Raw genomic sequence first — 23,285 nt, 5'->3', positions numbered from 1 at the left:
CTAAAAATGGTTTTCTAACCACCTCCTAGTCTAACTAGAGACAGATCCTGTGGCAGATTACTTTTTCCAAAAATGTCTGCAACAATATACATCCTATCCCACACGCTCTTCTTATAGCATGACATTGACTTTTCTTATCAAGAGGTGGGATCTTTGTTCCCCTATCTGGACTTGTGTAGGTCTTTGTAACTGCCTCGAAAAATACACTGTGATAGAGGCGCATAATTTCTGAGACTAGGTCATAAAAGGCAACGTGGCTTCTGTCTGGCTCTCTCTTGGGATAATTGCCTTGAGAACCAGGCCACCATGTCGTGAGGACATTCAGAACATAGGAAGAGGCTGTGTGTAGACGTTCTGAGCAACAACCCCAGCTAGGCCCCCATCCAACATATCACACATGTAAGCAAATGAACCTTCGATTGATTTCAGCCCTTAGCCTTCAAATTTTCTAGTAAAGACCCCAGACATTGTGGAGTAGGAACAGACTATTCTTGATGTGTCCCGTCTTTAAGCTACTAAAGTTTAAGGTAAAGATTTGCATAGGGATAGAAAATGAATAGAGATACCATTTTATATGTACCCATTTTAAATGAAATCATAGCTCTTATATAATATTATAATCCATTTATTTTATCTATCACAATATTGGGAACTCTCAGATGACTAGAAGAACATCTTTTCACTGTATGTCCCCAGGACCTAGCACAGGGTGAAAATAAATATTTGTTGGGTAGATGAAATTTTAGAAGACCCATATTATTCTACTCCTTCTACTCCTGATGCCTTCTACCCTGTATGACTCAAGGTCAACATAAACAATAAAAATTGATATTCACTGAGACCCTACTAATATTAGCAAATGTTCTAAAGATTTTATGGGCATAAATTTATTTAATATTTACACCATCCCTAGCCCTATGGGGGAGGTATTTTTACTGAAGAAATAAAAGGAACTGAGGCACAAAGAAGCAAAGACTTCTGCCCAGATAGTCAGTGGCAGAATGGAGATTCAAATTTTAGGTACGATTCAAACTTCCATAGCCTGTTATAGCCTGGAGCTTAACCACTTCTCAATATTAAAGATCACAGGGCGAGAGCTCAGGCAAGGATGGAAGATCTTCTGTCACCTACCTAGAGCTGCTGGTAGTATAAGGGGAAAAAAATGATTTAATACTAGCAGTAGCAAATGTAGAGCTTAGTTGTCTTGTGGAATAAGAGCAGTCAGCTCATGCTCTGTGACTGACAGCTTTAGGAAGATAGGTAGGTATGCCAATTATTAAGCATGTCTCTCAGTTTCAAACCCACTCTTCTACATTACTTTGTGATACTGTGGCTAGGAACTCTGAAAATCACTTTCCGCTTTGACAGCTTGATCCCTGTTAGCCTCTGACAAGAGTGGTCACTACAGGTAACTACAAAGCTGAAGGAGGAAGAGGAGGAGACTTGCTGCTTGTCCCCATGAGCATCAGCAATCGTCCTCCAGTGACACTTGTCATTTGGCAATGTCACTTTATTCCCTTGGATCTGCTGACCCTGCTTTGCAGTTTTTCCAGCACTCACAGAACCAGCCTCGTCACCCACTTCAGAGAAATGGTACAACAATCTTCCCCTTAAAGGTCTGAGTTTTAGCCAAATTTTTCCCTTTGTTTGTCCAGTCCCAAGAGCAAAAGCTGCTTCCTGCATCAACGTATAGTTGCGTCCTACTGACTGGACCCTGATTGACACAAGGGGGCGGGGTAAAAAGTAATACTCTCGCAAAGCTGCATGCTGAGATTTGGCCAGAGAAATCTGCCTGTGGGACACTAAGACTCTCAACCACTTCTTGATATCCTGACCTTTTAGATCAAGCTTTACCTCCCTAGCTCTCTGGACCACTCTGAAGCCCCAGCTATTTATGGAGCCTCACTTATAGAGGATAAAATTTTGTTGCATGGGAAACAGTTCTTTTAGTACATCAGTATCCTCATTTGTGTTTGCAAATATCTATGAAACACTGACTTTTAAAACATCTTGTTGTACAATAAATATATATATAATTTTTACTTGTCAATCATATCTTGATAAAGTTAGAAAAATTTTTAAACAGAAATCATTTCAACCTTTTAGCATCAAAAATTTCACTGTGCTTTTGAAACAGGACGTTAGGTTTTTATTGGTTGTTATTTTCATTTTATTTACTTAATAATGTAGTTAAAAAAAGAATGAGTTACTTTTCCACAGGCAAACAAGGTCCCACATTTACCAATAAAAGCAAAAGCAAACAATATTTATCTAGTTTATCCAAAATTGCAACTACAACCAAATAGAAGTCCTGTCCTTCATTTTTTTGTGAGGGCTGTTTATTTTCATGAGACATTCTTTTCCCTTTTCCATTGAGTGTGTGTGTGTGTGTGTGTGGGTATGTGTATGTTTTAGCATCAGTTTTACTAAAGGTCAATTTGTGTGGTAACTGACAAAAGGTGGCAGAGTCTAATGAAGCATGTGTGTGACAGCACTAATCAGAAGGAACAGCTAGGGACAACATGGCAAGTGCTCCCTAAATCATGTTCTGAGCACCAGGTATAAGGTGCATTATCGTCAGCAAAGAACATTATTTATCTTTTAAAAAGCCATTCTAATGCTATTTTCTTCAACACTAAAGAGGAGTTGATTTGTATTATGCTGTTTGTGGCTTCTTTTCTCCAACAGTCTACAGCTGACACTGTATGTTCGTTCCCTTGACACCAAACCAACACCCTCTCTCTTGCCTTTTTCTGCTTTAGGGGCTACGAAGCACCAATAATGTCCCAGCTTCCCTTGCAGCTAGTGGTAACCAATGACACAGTTACCATTAAGTGACCTTTGAAATGTAAGCATGTTAGGGCTCTGTATTTTCCCTATCTAGAACATAGATGTTATATTTGGCAATTCAACAGCCATCCTGTGTCTAGGAGGCAATGGCTAACTACAGGGGGGAAAAAACAATAAGCTTACTAAGGATGGCACGAAGAAAAGGCAAAAAATCTGAGCTCCTATGGTGATGTGGAGCAGCTGATCCAACACTAGTAACTTCTTTTATATGAGAAAAATTAATCCCTATTTGTTTAAGATCTCTAACCTCGTTTACTCACAGGTGAAGCACTGTTTGCTGGTACAGTGATGTAATAGTTTACTATAAAGCCTATGACATAATACTCATGATGATGATACAATTATGAGTCAAGAGTAACATTTTAAATAAAAGTATATCGATAATATAAATATCAATCTATAATATATGTAACAATTTTAAGAGTCTAAGTTTCCACAATAAAAGAGTGATGGCAAAAATGACTGTAATAGCTAAAAATTACCTGGTTATTACTGTAATAATTACTGTAGGAGTGAATCAGAAATAGGCTGAAGAGGGAGCAACTGTTGGGGTTGGGGATATACATGCAGAATGGAGATACAACTGAAAAAAAGCTTTAAATAAAATGTTTATTACTCAGAGGTACTTCACAAAATAGAATAGCCAAATGCCTAACAAATATATCCAAGTGCTCATCTACTTATTCGTCAAGGATACACAGGTTAAAACCCCAATGGGCTCCTTCTACACACCTACCAGAAAAGGTAAGATGAAAAAGACAGATGATATCAAATGCTGAGAAAGATGTGGAACAATCAGAACTCTCCTACACTATGGACAGGAGTGTACTGTTTGGAAATACCTACTAAAGCTAAACATAGATTTACCCTATGACCCAACATACTCATATTTATCAAAAGCAACACACTCATATTCTCACCAAAAATCATCTATAAGAATGTTCACAGCAGCACTATTCATAATGGGCCTAAACTGGCAACAATCCACGTGTCTATCAGCAGGTGACTGTATAAATCGGTTGTGTTCTATCCACACAACAGAACGGTATACAGCAATGAGAGCGATGGACCATACTATATGCAATACCAAGAATCTCATAAATATAATGCTAAATGAAAAAAGCCTGACACTAAAGAGTACATACTGCATGCTCTATTTGTATAAAAATCAAAGGTGGGAAAAAGCAATCAGTGCTGTTAGATGTCAGGATAGTAGTTATTTCTAGAACAGGCTGAGGGGTAGTAAACAGGAGACTCAAGAGGGGCTCTGAGGTACTGTTGATGCTCTATTTCTTAATCTGGGTGCTGGTTTTATAGCTGGGTTCATGTTCGAAAAATTTCTTACGATTTGTAAAATAAAATGTTTACCTAAAATAATTATCAGAGAACATTCCTCCAAAGACATACTTGAACAAAATTTCACCCCAATTAGATGATTCAAATAATGAGAAGATCTATCCTTCACCCATTTGCTATCAAGAAATAAGATATTCCACTAAGAACAGATGTGTTACAACTAGACAGTGTACACTGATCTCTGTAGAACTTCCAAATGATCTAATGCAGCCCTAATGAAACTATAACAATCTCTACAAGCAAGAGGAAACCTCACTCATCTGTACATTAAAATATTTGTTTAGTGCCTTCCAGGTGCCAGACACTGTTCTAGGAGCTAGAAATTCAGTGATGAGTAAGATAAATAAAAATCTTACCCTCATGGATTTTATCTTCAATCACCCTAAGTTATTGAATAAAGAACACCTAGGAAATTGATTTGTTTCTTCTGAAACAGTCCATCAAAAGCGAAACTGAGGCTATGTCCAATTGTTTGCCTTTTTTGATATCAGTTTCATTTGGTAAGCCCACTAACCAGAGTTAACTATGAATTGAATCTAAGAGTGTGTAAGTGTGTGTGTGCGTATGTGAGCATGTGCATACATGCGTGTGTTCATAAAAAAAAAACGCAGATAGACTCAGTGTTTGTTAGAATTTATCACTAAATGCAAACCACACAGAGGGTGTGAGATTGTCTAAGAGACAAAAATATGATTAAGTGAAGTGAACGAAGTGTGTGGAACACTATAGGAGAACACAGGAGAGTGTGTGTAACTAAGGCTGAAATCTTGCAACTAACATAAATCTGCTCCATTAGTGAGTTTTTTCTTAAGCTTCCTCACCACTCCCCAAGATCTCATGATGTAAAAGAAGTCACCTGTTTCACCTGACATTACCATATCCAGTCTCTTGTGGTATATTCACAGGAAAAAAGCCGGCACATAAGCAATCTAATTCAAGCTCAAGGCTGCATCAGAATTATTCTCTATTCAAAGGATTAAATCCTCAAAACTGGTCCTTTATCCCTCCTGGAACATTCTTGCCTCTCCCCACTGAGAGCTGTTGAACACCATCTGTGCTAATAAGGCTCTGTGACTTAAACCCATCGACCTCCTAGGATGACTGTGGATTCTCCTTCTCAAAAGGTCTTTAAAAATAGAACAGATATTCTCTTCTGGGAAGTGTGGCTTAGGCAGAGCTCCAGCCAAAACGATGATTGTCTTTTCATAAGGTCCTATGAAGAACCATTTACAGTCAGAATTATCAAGGTTTGGCGATTGGGAGGGGTTGTCCTCTCCTGTTGAAGTCAGTGCTTTGCAAATAACATAATTTCCCCCTTTTAAACCAAGTTATTCCCTACCTTGTCAGACTCATTAACTAGGATCTTGTTCAAGTAGCATCTTCTCTACAAAACCTTCCCTGGCTCCTCTTCCCAATCTAGAGTTGAATATACTTTCCTCTGACTCCTCCAAGCTTTTAAAGAATATTTTGGTAAAGAATATTTTTCTGTCCCTTGAGGGATATGAGTTTTATGAAGACAGGGGCCATAATTGTCCATTCTCAGATCCAGTGTCATGGTACATGGCATATGGTAGGTATTCCATTGTCATTTGTTGAATGAATGCCAGTGACCACCAGGTAATACTTACAAAATGGAACTTTTGGAAAACAACTTTCTCCAAAACACAAAGAGAAGCTGGTTTAATAAATGGGACAGAAGTTAAGCCATCTACTTCATCTTAAAAAAATTATCTTGTCCGTATCTCTTGTGAAAACTCAGGCAATGTCTGATGAATTCAGAGTATTTCTTAAGGAGTTTTTTTGTCAGAATGATAAGCAGAAACTTGAATGTCTTCCAAAGAGCTCCCAGGAATTTTCTTTCTAACTGATCAGGGAGATAGAGAAAGAGTCAAAGGGAGATATAGGGTTAAATTGAAAAAGAAAAATTAACTTATAGAATCTATATAAATTTAATATCATAAATATCATTCTTTGGATAATAAGAAGAGCTGAGAAATAAAAAGTAATAGGTTTGGATTCAAGAGTTGTTCTGATTGCTATTTTGCTTACCCAACAAGTTGGTCCATTGTTGAGAAGATGCTTTTAAAATGGGACAGCTTAACTTCTGGGTTTCACTCTGAGCAAGAGGAAAGCAGCCCCTAATATCTGGGAACTGGCTTGGTATGCTATTTTGGTGCTATCAGCCAGGACTTGGCATTGCTAGGAGCTGGCCAGGCACATACAGCTAGGTTTTCGTGTTCCATTGAACAAAAATGTTTTCATTAGAACACCAACATAGCACGACGTCGCTGTGTACCCATCATGAAGTAAAATGAAAACTAGATTTCTCCACAATCATGCTTGAACCAGACAAAAGCATAAACACTGTCCAAACCACTAAAATGACCAAATATCCCCCCATCCTTGTTAAAATGAGTGACTGCTGCTTTTTTCCCCAATTACAGCTTTAGTCTTGGTCTATTCTTCCTTTCTAAATAAGATCTGTTAAGGTACTCAATTATAGAATTGTCCTGGCTTCCTAAAACCATCCAATCCAGAGTAAAGCTCTCCTTCCTTAAATTCTCCTGAAAACATCTAACAATAGCCTAAATTCTATAAATCCTTTCTTAAACTCTCTTAATAAGATGCCTCACAGTTCGCTATGGAGAGTGTCCTCCTTGTGACGACAGGCAGTAAACCAAATTTATTCAACTACAGGTATCTTCCTGGTGGCTGGAGGGTATTCTCTAACATTATTTGTCCCCCATTCCTTCTCCAGGATGCCAGAGTTGAACACTAAGATATTAAACTCTCTTGATTAAATTTTGCATTTCTATCATATTATCATAAGTTATTGTTATTCTATCCTACCTCGGTTAAACAGAATATTTTAGAAAATCCCAGAGGAGATGAAGATAGAATACATGACTTTTAAGAAATGAAAAAAAGAGAAGGAACAATTGGAGTTTCTATTTTCTTATGCCCCTTATATATGAGAGGGAAATAGCCTTCTATAATGTGGAGCTCTGTGGTCAAATTCGCTCCATGGAAGCAAATTTTTTTTCTTTTAGATCTTAGAAAATTATATTTTTTCGAAGATCCTCAACTCATCACCATCATTTCTACCAGTTTTCTCTGCAAGAAGATTCTCCATGGAGCTGTCATAATATTTTTCTTCCCACTGAGAATACCAGAGTGCTTTCTCTTCCCAAGTTCTTTTTATGTTGTATAATGTGACAGGTTATTAAATCAATTTCTCTTCCTATCTTTAAATAAAGCACAGCATCAAGTACAGTGATCGTTTAGAATTAAACATGACAACCTGGAGATGTTTGGATTCATTCTTCAGTTCTAATACACACACATACACAACCCACAGTTCTCTTGTGCATGCACTCACTCTCTTGCAAACTCATGCACATTGTATATTAATAAAAACATTGATAATTAGTTTATTTAGCACTTTTATTATATCAGTTATGTTATATTAAGAATTAATATACATATTAATATAAAGATAATTTTGAAAGGAGGACAGAATTGTGATTAGAATCACTTAACTGAGCTCATTTCATTCCAAACCAGGAAATACTTAGTCTGTGACTGGGCAAGAAGAGATGACAAAGGTCTGTTCAAGATTTTTTTTTTTTTAAAGAATTGCTTCCTTTGAGTCTCACAGTTTTCTGGTAAGAGCACATTGGTATGATCATTCCAGATAGGCAAATGGGTAATTTTCAAAGCTTAAAAAATATGTGTATTCTTTGACCTAATACTTCCCTTTGACCTAATACAATTGTAAGTGTTCACAGAATTATATTAATAATAACACTGATGGCTAGCACTTATCTAATGCTAAGTACTAGACTCTGTTGTGTGTTCAATCCTCAAAACAACCCTGCAATACAGGTATTTTTATTATTCCCATTATACAGATGAGAAAATGGAGGTAACTGTGTAAGATCTTATTACTGGCAAATAACGGGAGCCGGGATTCAAATACAGGTAGTCTGTGACTGGGATAACCGTGCACCAGTACAGCATCCTATCTCTCACCATTGAAAGCATGTTCATTGTAGAATCACTGAACAACACGTTCTGCCCCCAGTATGATCCATCATCATTCATTCAATTGCTCAGACCTCTGGAATCACTCTCGACTCCTCTCTTTCGCATACTGTACATCCAATCCATTGGCAACTTTTATAGAGTCTACTTTTTAGATATATATCATTTCAAAACACTTCCCATCTTTCCATAGTTGCCACCTGATCCAAACTATATCTCTCACATGGATAAATGCAGTAGCTCCTGAGTTGTCTCCAGCATCTGCTCTTGTCTCTGTACACTGTCTGACACAAGCGAACAGTTTAGTCCCATAAAATGCAAATCGCTTCCCTGCTCTAAGCCTTCTGTTGCCCTGCCCCCCATCATCTGGCCCCTTGCTGCCTCTTCAACATCATTTCCTCTCACTCTTGTCTTCTTATCCCACGGCTCTCCACCTTGCCTCCATGCTAGTCCTCAAATAAGCCAAGAAAATGTCTGTGTCACGGGCTTTGTTGGTCCTTCTGTTGGACCACTCTTCCCCTATATCCAGGTGACCAACTCCCCTACTCATTCAGGTTTCTGTGCAAATATTGCTTCCTCAAAGAAGTCCTCTCTGAATACAATTTTTAAACTAGTCCCCCTATCATTTTCCACACCCTTCCCTACATCATTTTTCTTCATAGCACTTACCACTACCTGATAATAGAGTATGTATTTATGGTTTATTTTTTATTCTCCCCACTAGCACAAAAGCTGGGGCCATGTATTGTTCCCTGCTATATTCCCAGCCCATTGAACAGTACTTAGCATATAGTAGAAACTCAATAAATGTTTGCTGAATAAATCAAAAACTAAACTGTTTACATGTGTACCATTAGTGGACCAGTAGGTGAATCATGGCTCATCTATAGGATGAACTGCTCTCTTGTTAGTAAATTATAGTGGAAAATACTTATTAGGATTGATAACCATGGTTGGAAAAATCTCAAGGTAACAAGTGGGGAGTAGGCAAGAAAAGGATCCAACAGTAAAGAGATGAAGATGCTTGTGTTTGGGCTTAGGTAGCTCCCACAGACAAGGGTACACTGGTTTCTAAGGAAGGGGCAAGACTTGGCATAATGGACACCAGCAGGAGAGGGCTCATGCTGTGATTAAATGGTCTGAAATCTGAAGTCATATGATTTTAGAGGGCAGGTTCCACCCATACTGACCATGTGATCTTAGAAATCTTATTATATCTCTGAATCTCAGTTCTCACATGTGTAAATTGACTTCAGTAGGCTGTTGTAAGGAATCAATGAAAAAAATGTGGAAAGGCTATGCAGATACTAGTTGCTCTTATATCTTCTTCCTTTTTCCCTCCTCTTCTTCCTCCTTCTTTTTCTTCATTTTCTTCTTCTCTGTTCCTTTGTTGTATCTAATGGCAGTAGCATATACATGTATTATTTTGAAAACTGGTGTTTAAAACCAAGAGAGAGACTTCAACTTTTATTTTCTTCCTGTTATTTCTTCAAACTATGCATTTCCTAGGTTTATTATGCAGAGTAGAAAGTCTTTCCCTTTAAAAATTCTATATTTGTATCTTTGAAGCTTCTAAGACAATACCTTAAGTAGGAATTTGGATTGTAAATATTCCTACATTCTTCCTATCCACACCTTTTAAGATAATCATAGGCTCACGTGCTAATAGATGTGCCTCCTTAGTTAATTAATGTTTCAGGACATAGTCCATGATCTACCTGTGAGGTAAACACTGGACACTATTCCTATTAAGAGGCAGGGTCTATGTCCCTGCCCTGAGACTGCCATGCATAGAAGACCACATTCGGATGCTCCAAATGGAAGTCCTAGCCTGACATGAGACACCTTCAAATGATTCGCAACCCCAGCCTTAAATCATCACTAGCCTTCCAGTCTCCCTAGCTGAGGCCCTAGACATTGTGAAACAAGGGTAGTGTGCCCTGTCTGAGATCTCGATGAACACGATACAGTTTAATAAAATGATTTAATAAAATGATTGCTTTAAGCTTTTCAATTTTAGGGTAATTGTTATACAACAATAGTAACTAGAAGAAGCCAAATGAAGCAAATCTCCAAAAGGAGCAGGCTTAATAGGTGTCCCCTGCTAGGAAGAACAGGTTCTCAGAAGTTGTTTTAAAAAGGCTCAAATTAAAATAGGAGGTATAAAAGGTATCAAGTTTTCTTGCTTTAGTACACAGTTCCAAAACTGTAATCTTTCAACAAGAAGAACTAGACTTCACACTCAAGAAGAAAATAACTAAGACCAAATTCTTGGATGAGAGGAAGCTCTAGAAGTATCAAGTATTTGAAAACTGACTAGCCAAGATAGGGAGTTGAGCATTTTTGAGCTTGAATCAAGATAAAATATTTAATTAGCCTACAAACTGACCTGAGAATATCTGGAGTTTTCAGAAGGGAAGTATTTTCTTGTCACTTTTCTTCTAAGACTGGCAAACAGTGGGAGCTGATGTTGGCACAGAAGCAAAGATGGAAAGGTAAGGTTATCAGCGTGACCTCTCTGATTCCCATCCACAGATTAGAGAACAGGGACAAGTGGAATGAAGTTGCTCAAAGTCTATTCATCTTCAAAATGCAGAGAGTGCAGGAGATGAGGAGGCTTAGATAATTCCCTACCAGGGAGCCGAAACAGATTAATCAAAGTGACTAGTCAGAGACTTGGCAGAAACTTAGAAACCTGTTAAATTTTGCCAGTGAAAGTTCTCTTATTTTACACAGATGAACAGGTTTAAGAATACTTGGGCTAGGAGAAAGACCAAAAACTTGCCTCTGGCATTAAACACACCTCAATGTAAGTATTACCTGATAATATCTTCTATATAAGGAGTACTAGGTGATATACTAACACATTAGTTTTGCATATGTTATCTCCTTTAAACATAATACCGTTTAATATTTATTAAGCACTCACTATGTTAAGCAGTTATTAAGCATCATCTCATATTTTCCTTATAATAACCCCCATCAATAGGTTTTGCTATTGCCTCCATTTTAGAGATCTTGAAAACACAGGCCCAGGAAAGTGGAGGCTTTTGCATAAGGTAAGATCATACAGATAACCCGAGTGGTCTGATTCTAGAGGCGGTAGCATCAGCCTCTTCACTCTCCTGCCAGCCAATCATTAATCCTGACAACAGCCACTTAGACATGAGGTAGTATGAGAGGCTCAGAGACGTTAAGTAACTTTCCAAAGTCACACAGTTGATGTGTGGTGGGCCTAGGCCTTGTTTCCAGATAATTTCAGATAAAACCTGGCGGCTATGACAGGTTTCTAAGTTGTCAGACAGTGTTCTGAGGTTGAACTGAAGCTTGGTGGGTCACGCCATAAGTTGTTAACTTTGATTCTGAGCTAAACGAACAGTGGGCTTATTTTTTTTCTTATGATACTCTTTGAGTTTTCAGGTTATTTTTAGTGATAGAATCATATTTTCCTATTTTAAACTGAAATCTTACCTAGGCCCCCAATATACATAATAGTTAAAAGTGATATTTTATTAGCATAAATTCATTTTATATTGAAATTTCTGTCACTATAATGTCAATCAATGGGAGCACAATATGAGAGTTAATGGTTTCTGATGTGTTAAAAGTATGTGTGTTGCTTTTTTTTTCTAGCTCTGGCTCCGGACGCAGCAGCTGTTGTGATGTTGATGCCCAAGAAGAACCAGATCGCCATTTATGAACTCGTTTCCTAGGAGGGAGTGATGGTGGCCAAGAAGGGTGTTCACATGCCTAAACACTCCAAGCTGGCAGACAAGAATGTGCCTAATCTTCATGTCATGAAGTCCATGCCGTCTCTGAAATCACGAGGCTACGTGAAGGAACAGTTTGCCTGGAGACATTTCTACCGGTACCTTACCAAAGAGAGTATCCAGTATCTCCATGATTACCACCACCTGCCCCCCAAGATTGTGCCTGCCAGTTTGCGCCGCAGCCGGCCTGAGACTAGCAGGCTAAGGCCCAAAGTTCTGGAGGGCAAGCGACCTGCGAGGCTCGCAAGAGGGGAAGCTGACACACACATACAGACAGAGCGCTGTGCCCCCTGGTGCCAACAAGAAAGCCGAGGCCAGGGCTGGGTCAGCAACTGAATTCCAGTTCAGAGGTGTATTTGGTCATGGATGTGGTCAGTAAAGTTGGAGGGATTATTTTGTGTTGAATAAATTTGTGGCCAGAAAAAAAAAAAAAGTATGTGTGTTGTTTTCTGTTATATATTTTAAGTATTAAAACTATATTTTAGGAAATGTTCTATATGTTGATTGGGACACTGGTTACTCAAATGTATATACATTTGTCAAAACAAATCAAACCAAACATCTAAAATGGATGCATTTTATATGCAAATTGCCTCATTAACGTTGACAAAAAGTTATATTTACATTTCAAACAAATGTTTGCAGTACTTCTGAAGTAGCTAGGCTCCTCCCAGAACACTATTTGGAAGTCTTGAAAGCAAACAGTTTGGTGGCTCAGAACAGAGAAATTGAGAACTGTTTGTGTCCTAAGGTTCAAATGAAGACATTGAAGAATTTCAAACTCATTCCAGGAATTTCTATGGCTTAAAAAACCCATATAACCCCTGAATGCTCACAAGAAAAACTTGCTATGTGTCTACAATCAGTTGCTTTTCAAAGCAGACAGAGGAGAAAACGAGGTGGAATAAAACTGGTTTTCATTCTGTCTTCCATGGTGTCTTACTGACAGACTCATGAGGAGGATAAACTCAGATGAAGACCACGGGTGGGAGAGAAGAGGCAGTGAGGCTTCCAGTCTTTACCTTCAGCTACAGGGTTCTCCTTGCTCTCCCTACCCCACTCTCTCCACAGGAAGAAGAAAGGGAGAGAGAAGCAAAGAAGAGGAGCATGAAGCAGTTTAAAACCAAAAATATGTGAGGAAAGAAAATTAAGGCTGACAGAACCAGGTTACAAACCACTGTGTAGAACACCTCCGAGAGGCAGGAAATGTCCTTCAAGCATCATCTCATGACTCTATTCAACATACTCACAACTGCCTTGCATACAGTTCGCAGACAAACACATAAACAGAACCCTTTTAGATCGACTACTCTAGCCTCTGGCACCACTAATTCTACTTCTATGTGAAATGGATAAGCCTCCCAATGTAGTTAAATTCTTATGAGCTGAGTTCTTATTCTCCTGAATGAGAAAAGAATGGTCCTCAAAAACCCACTGTCTTTGGAGGTGAACATGGGGAAATAGACCAGGGAAATGCAATCTATCTAACTACTGAATTACAAGCATCCACGGTGCCGGGGGCACTGTGGTAGATACTGAGGATGCAAAATCATTACAGTGGTCACATCTTCAGCGTCCCAGAATTCACTTCCCCAGTGACTTCCAGATATGTCCCAAATATGCTGCTTCTATGTGTGGGGCTCTTTAAATTGCCTTAGCCCACAGAAAACTTGAGAACTAAAGAGCACATCTTTATTTAGAAAACATTTCTCAAAAAATGACACATGTTCAATAATCCCAGCACTTACTGAGCACTCACTCTGTTGTACCAGGTACTGTTCTAATCACTCTACATGTATTAACTAATTTAATCCTCATAATGGCTCTTAGGAGATAGGTACCGTTATGATACCCATTTTATAGATAAGAAAACTGAGGCACAGAAAGGTTTGGGTAATTTGCTCATTAGGACAGCTGGACTAGGACTTAAACCTGGGCCTCCTGGCTCCACAGTCTGAGCTCTGAACCCCTATGCCATTCACCATCGGCAACCTTTAGGAGGCCAGGCTGAAACCATTACAAATTGGAGTTAAAATAGATGATTTGAGTATTCACCAAAGCAAACTTATTTTCTATTTAAAAAAATAAATACAAAGAGTTTAAAATAAATTCTTGAATTCTCCGAGGGGAGTAAACATGTTCATGTTAAAGACTAGTGGCAGTGGTGTCATAAGGAATTACTCTACCTATATGGAGGCCAGAATGAGAGAGGTACAGTCATAGGTTCAACCAAAGACATAAAGATATGAGTTCAAATCCTAATACCACTTCTTACTAGTCTTATGACCTTAGACTTGGAATTTTCCTATGTGAGGGTCAGCTTTCCTGTCTATAAAATGGGTAATCACAGTCTCTGTCTCCTAACACCATTATGAGGATGGTACTCATTATTCTCAGAGAAGGGCAGTGAAGGATAGTTTCTGAAGTCAAACAGTCTGGGTTCAATTCATCATAGTTTTTCAACTTACTACTTGTGTGGCCCTTGAGCAAATTAAGTAACTCTACTGTGCCTCTATATAAAATATATATGGACCCATTTGGGGGTTGTTTTGATAATCAAATATGATGACACATGTAAAATGCTCAGGAGATTACCTGATACATTGTATACTACTCTCAATGTAGTTAAGGTATTATTAATAAACTACCATTACTATTAGTAAAAAAGATTAAGTGGATTGAAATTACAAAGAAAAGATGACTTTCTTAAGGAGATGATTATCAAAAGTGAGTCTAGTCAAACATTAAAACAGGTACCTAGAAACTATGTTGAAACATCTTCTCTGAGATGCTGAAAGTGGTTCAAGCTAGAGGCAGAGAGCTTTAAATCATAAACGCCTCTTCAAGCTCTTTCCTCAACCTGTAATTCCATCTTTTAAATACTCATCATAGGACTCAAGCTATAATACAAAACCCACAGTGACCAATGCTGAGTTTGAATTCCCAAAGTGTGGCTTGCCAGTTCTTCAAGCTTAAGAGGCAGTGAAGCCCATGTCTTTCTTCTCTACAGGAGGCCAGACATCATCCTTCAAGCCGATTAATCATCATCGGGGCACATAAGAGATTTAAGAGTCAACACAAGATTTCAGTTCAAATCATTATTTCCTAATTTGCAGCCTGAAATTTCCCATCTTGTGTGATTCTGCTCTCAGATATCAGGATGGTGACAATTTTGAGATGTCAAAGATAAGAAAGCCACTTTGTCACATAATATGCCACCCAATAATCTTCTTTTCCTTCATCCACACGCATCACTTACAGAGTGAACATCTGCAACTGTCGCCTCTGGTCACAGCGATGTGACCTCGGGAAGCAAGAAGGAAATATTTTCTCTTTTTAATATTTCATTTTGTTGTCTTCTCTATTCAATGCTCCAGGTAAGATTAATAATATCAACAAAATGAACTTCCTTTTTTTTAAAGAAAAGAAATTATTCTTATTAATGATGTGTTAAGGGGGAGGTAGAAAGCAACATCAAAGTTTTCCTAAACGGGAGTTTGATGTGAAACCACAGTGGAAACTTTGTGAACAACTGAAGAAAACTGTTGTTTTTTTATCATCTGTCATGCTAGGTGTTAGCCATGAAACACTGCAAGTCAGCAAAGTGTGAACAGAAAATCTTTTGAGAAAGAAGCCTGTTTGTGATATCCAGAGGGAATGCTTTAATTGACTTAATTTTCATTTTTTTAGCTCCTTTCTGTGTCCATAATTGAGAGGTTAACTGTTTCAGAGACTCAGCTCAGTGGGGTGTAGGAAGGTAGTCTACACTCAAACATCTCCCAGAGCCCTTCTGGTAGGTCGAGTCAGTGAAGCAGGCTGACTAGTAGGAAGCCCAGGGACAAACTCGTAGTCTGGGTACGAGTAGCTGCCATCTCCAGCTCATCATTGCACAACGATTAAAGGTTCCATGTTGCCAGATTTTCTGGTAACTCAGAAGAAACCAGAAACCTGGAATTTTATGAAAAATCCCCTGATCTTCAAGTTTTGTCAAGCAGTACAAAACTTGTTTGAACACCATGAAGGCCAACCAAAGTATGATTGGAGACTAGATAGAGGTCTCCAGCTTAAAGTTTACAACCTCTAGTAAAGTAAAGAGAACACAGGTTTTGGAATCAATCAGATTGCAGCTTTACTATTTACTAGTGTGTGACCTGGGATGTTTTATTAATTCAGACCAGCCTCAGTCTCTTTATCTGGTTAGTAAAGTCTACATTGCAGGCTATGTTGTAAGGATTAGAAAGAATACATGTAAAATGACTAATATATAGCTGGTGTCAACACATACAGATGGCTACTTTATTCTGTCATCACTTAAATGTTCATATTGCCTGGTGTATTTTCATAAAATTCTAGCACTTTGGAGCAATGTAAAATTGAGTATCTCAGGTACAGGTGAAACTGCTATTTTCAGCTTCATCCTCCTGGCTCAATACACAAGTGATGGTTCACTACTGCCCCAAGTATGAAGGAGACTTATTCTGTGGAACTCTTCCATAAGCTCTCTAGCCAAGAAGGATTTGCTGAAAAAGTTCACAGCCCACTACTTTGGGAGTGGGTAAACCCACCACCATGGACCCATATTTACCCTTCTGTGCTGCTAGCGAGGATGCTAGATCATGACTACTAAATCCTACATATACCTGGGTAGGTGGGGCGTGGGGAGAAAAGATGGAAAATAATGCAAGAATGCATGAGTGATTGATTTTTAGCCACATTCCATTTAAAGGTAGCCTAGGCATCCCTGAGATGGTCTACACACTGCACATTCAAGGAAGGGAAAAAATTTAAGTCAGGCCCCTGTTTTGAGCCTTCTTTCTCAAGGTCATGTGACCATCTGAGCTTCCAGCCCTCTGTCTCTAAGAAGGGGTGAGTTCTTCTACTAGACTCTGCAGTCTTTGAGGACACAACCCATGTCTTTTTCATGGTACTCAATACATGCTGGCATTAATTTCAATGTCTGTGCCACCTTTTCACGGGGCTGTTATGAGAAACAAATGAAATAATGTAAGTAGATGGGCTCCGTAAATACAAAATGCTATATGGATATATTATTACAAGTAATATTAATCTTGCATTAGAGTCCACTGATAATTGATGTGTTAGATATAACCAGACTAATTATGACTAACGATTATTATTACTACCAACAATCCACCAAACCCCTGATTCACAATAGCATGTCTTTGTATGGAATTGATCTAAGGCTAATTAGTCCTCAGAATTACCGAGAGCTTCCTATGGAGGGGCTTAATAACTGCGTATTAAAATTAAGTGGAAATAAGGAATTAAAGGTGTTTGGAGCAACACACTAGTAGTGTGGCATATAATTTGGCTTTTTTCCAATGAGGACAAGTATAGGGCCATTGCATCGCGAGCTTAGCTCTGACACATGGAGAACATTCAGCACGCCCAGGGAATGGAGCATATGTTCCAGGAAACTGAATAAGAACCTGAAGTTCACAAGGGCTCCTGCCTTTTGAATGCCTTTTCATTTATCCCACTTAGACATGTTTACTCCCAGGAGTCAGCGAACATATTAGTACCCACCAAGGCTGGAGGAAATCATTTCCATTCTTCACTGGAAGAAGAAATGTTTTCCAAATTAATCATTACACTGAACGGCACCATGTAGTGTTGCCATTTTATGTCCAGGAGCGAGCACAAGGGGGATTTATAAAGATTGGTATACTTCTAATACAGGGAAATTAAATGGTAGGTCTGCAACTCTCAGTTTGGAACGTGTTCCTCAGCTCCAAGTTTTCTCTTTTTTCCCTTCCTGACAGTCATTGCCATTAAATAGGTACTGAAAGTTTCCCATTAAAAGCAGCATCCCATCTCTACATTCTGGGAAGAAATGAAAGCAACCTCTTTCTCTTCTCGGTCCTCAGACATGTATCCCAAAGCCTACTGGTCTACCAAGAGCAACTATCTGCCTCACATTTCAGAGCAACTGAGTTCCAATATTTTAAAGCCATACGGATTTATGCTCATCGACTCTTAATACTATTAACAGTACAGAAGGTCAGATGGTAGGTCTTTTTGAGTCTAAATATCAGGCTTATATTTTTATGAGCCATTTTAGAAGTCAAATTTCCTCTTCCACTGCTAGCAGGCTATATAGCCAATAAAAGAGCAGTTGTCCTCCATATGGGAGACCATTTGAAGGTAGCTCTAACCATTGCAGTAGTAACCGGAGCTATAAACCGGGGCAAGACAGGGCCTTTTCCCTGCCGGAATTCCATTACAAAAGTTGCAGGCCAGCAATCATGAGTAATAAAAAGAACATGTCAATCTCTAGATACAGCTGCCCACAAAACGCTTAAGCTGTAAAATTAATGGCCCACGGTAACATTTTTACAAACTCCCTGTAAAATTAATAGCCTCGGTAACATTTTTATAAACTCCCTTTCCTTGTCCTCCCCGACCCAGCCTAATTCTCTACCACAGGGGTCTCCAACACCATGGCCTTGCACTGGTACCGGTCCATGGCCTGTTAGGAACTGGGCCACACAGCAGGAGGTGAGTGGAGGGCTAGCCAGCAAAGCTTCATCTGTATTTGCAGCTGCTCCCCAGCACTAGCATCACTGCCTCAGCTCCCCCTCAGATCATCAGGCATTAGATTCTCATAAGAGCACTGGTCCTGGTGCCAGAAAAGTTAAGGACTGCTGCTCTAACACACTGAAGATACTCTGGAACTGTGTTAGCTATTTACACTTCTCTTACATTAATTAAAATTAAATAATTAAAAATGCCAGTTTTCCAGTTATAGAATCCACCTTTCAAGTGCTCACCAGCAACATGCATCTAGTTACTTACTACCTTACTGGACAGAGCAGAGAACATTTCCATCATTGCTGGGAGTTCTATTGGAGAATGCTGACTTAGATAGTGTCTCTTTTGCCAAACTTTAAAATTCTTTATGAAAGATAAGCTCGCCTTGCTTTTCTCTCTCACCCTGACAATTCCCAACAATCTCTTCATTATTCAAATCAGTTTGGCTCTCAATTTGTAACCTTTTTCCTTACATAGTCAGTTATCAGATTCCCCATAACTAAGACAACCAAAGAACTGACACGGCCAGCATGAATTCTCTTCTGTAAGGCTTTCCCTCAATTCTGTAATTCTGTACATAGAAATCTTTTTGTAAATCCAGACATTTTCTAGGATGTAGATACAGAAAAACTCACATATCAATAAATCTTGTCCCAGTGCACTGTCCATGTTCGCTAGCCTTCACTAAACATAAACAGTAGTAGCTACAGGGTTTAAATAGACTGTCACGTGCTCCTAACTTGAAACATAAGACCACTTGCATTAAATAAATAAGCACTACTTGATAAGAGGGTGAATGAGTCTCCAAGTTACTGTGAGTTGTCAGGAGGTTTATGTGCTGGTCATTTACCTCTTGCTCTTATATGCATTCTATACCTTTTTCTGCACACCTTGATACTGGCTTCCACCAAGGCTTGGTCAATGGAAGGCACTGACGGAAGACTAGAGAGCAACAGGAAGGGAGATGCTAGGGTACCCTCATCTCCCTGTTAGGCAGTATTTCCAGCATGACCTGCATTTCCTCTCTCTTTCCTGCTCTCACCAGTTAGGCCTTCCTTCCAATGGATCTAGCTTTTGCCCAGCTATTTGGTTCTGGTATTACTACCCCCTCAGCCAAAAGTGTGCTGGTAAATGTTTAACAACTGCTTCTGGAGGAGGGGGAGAGGAGGTGAGAAGAAGCCCTAATTTAAAATGTTTGCCAATGTCCATGGTGTAAATACTCACATTCAGGCTTGAAAAAATTCCTGAATATTTAACAATCAGCTCTCACCAGCCTACAGAAACTGGCTTTAGCACATTACTACTCACCCTAAGCAAAGTAGCACATTACTGTTGTCAATTTCTGGGCTCCCTCACAGTCCCTCTTAGTTTCTCAGCATTTCCAACTTCTTTGTTACTAGTAACTTGAATTAAATTCTTTCTATTAGCCACCTGGCATGTGTTCTATTTTCCTGGCTGTATCCTGAATGCATATTGTTAACAGTGCACAATTTATCAGAGAAGAGCTTCCCAAAGTGCAGGAATAAAAACCATCCATATGATTAACCATGCTGGAAGTTCAGGTGACATTATTTTTAAAGAATAAGACTTTCTAGATGAAGGAAGGAGTGAATGAATTTACACTGTGGCACAAATTTCTTATCTCACTGTACTGGTAATAAAAAGTGTGTGGACTGGTAGCTGTGCACAGACCACATTTTGAGTAACACTATAATAGAGAACTCTGCAAAAACAATTTGGCAATATGTATCAAAAGCCCCACAAGTGTCCTATCCTTTGTTCCACTCTCTCCACTTTGACAGATTCCCTCCTACGAACTTATCCCAAAAGAAGGGAAAAGCCTCATGCACGAAGATGTTCAATGCAGCATTATTTAAAACAGAGTATTTTTGGAAATAACTTCAAAGTGAAAAAATAGAAAAATGATGAAATAACTCCATTTGATGGGATATTATACAGTTTTAAAAATTATAATTATGAGTATTATAGCAGTGTGGGAAAAACAACTACTACTAGGTAATAAAATCAGAAAGGAAAATTTCACATGCATGATAAGAATCATATAATATAAATGCCAGAAGGAAAAGACTGAAAAGAAATACATACAATTACCAATGTCATAACTGAATTATATAAAGAGGGTTTTAAGAGATGAGATTTTCCTCTAATTTTCAATGAGTGACTTTTTTCTAACATAAGTATTCACTCCACTTAGCATCGTTAAATAATTAAAAAAAAAACAATGAAGTCCACTAACATAGTCAATGAGAAAAAAAGACATTACACATTAAAGATACCTGCGAATGCTGTTTTATGTTTATAGTATAAGCCTGAAGTTAAATTAAGATCCATCATTCATTCCCTCATGTATGGTGCCTCCTCACCTAAATACATCTGCTCATAAGGCCCTGTCAAACCTCTCTTTCAGAGTAGTGGCTTTTATCATATATGTACAAAGAAGCAAATGTGCTGCCTATATGGTATTTTGAGCTTTCTTTCTACAGTGGAATGGAAGACTTCAACCCCTAGTAATGCACCTTCCAACTATTTGCAAACAGGAGGGAGAAATATTGAAGCCTTGCAGAGGCTTTGTCCTCAGGGATCCAAAGCAGGTAATTGTTTACTCTTTTTCTAATTGGCATGGCTTCAAACCCCTTAACCAAATTCCACCAACTATCTGGTTCCCTTAGAGAATATAATAACTGCTTATTCTGCTACAACACCAGTTCCCCACTATGTCCCATTCACCTCGGACCAGATCTTCAGAAACATAGCTTACTAGAGGTAAGAAAAGAAAAAGAAAACTTAAAAACCAGTCCTCATCTAATTTGTTTCAACTTCTAAATAAACAAAACCCAAATGCAGAATTCAACCTGCAATATTGCCACACGAGCCACCAAAGACTACACAGGTGCCCACGGTAAGTAAAAAACAGTAAGGAAGAGCTCAGGCTCTGAGTGCAAATATTAGATCTGCCAGTGTTCTCATAGGATTGTTGTAAAGACTAAATTAGTTATTTTAGCTAAAGCAGTTAGAACAGTGCCTGACACTTATAAATGCCCAATAAAGTTTAGCTAATATTAAGTTCTCCCTCTAAGAAATAAGTGTTGTGTAATGTGTTCTCTATAAGGTAATCCTCCCTGCCCCTCCCGAGGGGCCACCGTGTCCACATTGAGCACACAAACTGAGGGAAAAGGTTAAAATATCCACAGCCCTCCAAGAGCCACATCAAAACATCATGATACAAGCTGAATCGTGATATTCATTCCTGGAATTTTCCATCTCATTAAAATAAGCCACCTAAAGATGGGAAATGCCAAAACATTTCAAACCAGTCCTCCAGCCATGCTTCTATTCATTTGCATGGACGCACCTACCTCGAACCACTGCCCATGGGACTGCATCTTGAGGATGACACAGGGGTCTGGTTTGGAAAGGGCATCTCTGTCAGAAATGCCTTTGCAGGCCACTCGCAGCTCAACTTTGGTCAGGCAGGGGCTGTTAAAGATTCCCAGTGTATTGGCAGCTGACTCATAAATGTTGCTCATCTTCTTCATTCTGTTTTAGGCAAGAAAAAGAGAAAAAAACATGCCGATCACCGCAACATTTGTCAAAGGAGAAAGCTTCTCAATCACCCTTCAGGAAATTGTTCAACATACCATTTCAAATATTGAATGTATTTATTATCTCACTTTCCACTCCAGTAGCATAGTTCCAGTGGAAAAAATAAATAAATAAATGCCCCCTCTCCCCCAAATAATCTCAACAGGTGTTGGTACACTTGGCTAAGAACACTATTTTCCAATATGATTTGCATACATTTGCATAGTAAAATTTTTGGTCTGCGAAATAAAATTAATGAATTAGTGCAACAGACTGCAAACTGTAACCCAGTTCTATATTAAGTGCATGGACTGTACAAAATTTTACAGTTTTGTTGGTTAATCAATTTAATCACATTCTAAGTTTTTAGAACTCCCTAAAAATCCAGCTCACCTTTTCTGTCTATGTTATGGCACAGAGATGTATGTTGCCCACCTGAAAAAATAGTCCGAATTTCCTTCCCCTAAATGCTGGCCCACTGTCTTAAGATGACTTCAGCAAATTAGCTCCAAAAAAGAGGTCCAGAATCTGATTTCCTGTCCCAAGTGCCTAAGACCATTTCCCCTTTCCCTTCCCCACTTCTACCTGCAACATCAAGATTCAGGATCCAAAGGAGAAGACCAAGTAGGACACTGTGGGAGAGGAACAGTTCAAAGCCTCTGATTCTGTACTCATGGGACCAGCAGCCACAAATAAGCGCTACAGGCCCCCTCCCCATCTCCATGTGATAACCTTTTAAATACACTTTGCATCAGGAGCCCAGGGCTACAGGGATCCTCCAGAGGTTACTAACACTCCCTTCTCTGAGGAAGACTGGACCTATAAGGATATTGGAAGATTCTGTTAGGAGCAAAATTCAATATCCTTCCCATGGAATTCTGTTTCTTTATAAATTCCTTAGGAAAAACAGCAATGACTTCCTGAACCTCACATGGCTTTGGTCCCCTATAATGGAATCCCCTCATCTATAAAATGAGGATAATCCACCCCTTTTCCTTCCCTTCCTCCCAAATTATCCTGTTTCCTCTTGATAATAGGCACCATACTAGGTTCCAGTATATCTCACCACCTCGTTCACAGGGTGATGGCTTGTGCCTCGGCATCTCTCTC

General features: G+C 38.9%; 1 protein-coding gene and 1 pseudogene across 3 annotated transcripts in view; one reads left to right on the top strand and one right to left on the bottom strand.

Moving 5' to 3' along the window:
• Positions 1 to 23,285, bottom strand: part of CPNE4 (copine 4) — a 415,982-nt gene that overhangs the window by 285,398 nt on the left and 107,299 nt on the right. For all 3 annotated transcript variants that reach the window (XM_006907248.1, XM_006907247.1, XM_006907249.1), the window contains one exon: positions 21,950 to 22,130. In XM_006907248.1, coding sequence (XP_006907310.1) covers positions 21,950 to 22,130 — 181 coding nt within the window. The remainder of the gene's footprint in view (positions 1 to 21,949; positions 22,131 to 23,285) is intronic.
• On the top strand, positions 11,913 to 12,399 carry LOC102890630 (annotated as a pseudogene).

This window comes from Pteropus alecto, unplaced genomic scaffold, assembly GCF_000325575.1.
Source record: "Pteropus alecto unplaced genomic scaffold, ASM32557v1 scaffold92, whole genome shotgun sequence".
NCBI classification, from domain to species: Eukaryota; Metazoa; Chordata; class Mammalia; order Chiroptera; family Pteropodidae; genus Pteropus; species Pteropus alecto.
The sequence above is the reverse complement of the archived record's forward strand: the minus strand, read 5'-3'. Positions and strand labels throughout refer to the sequence as shown.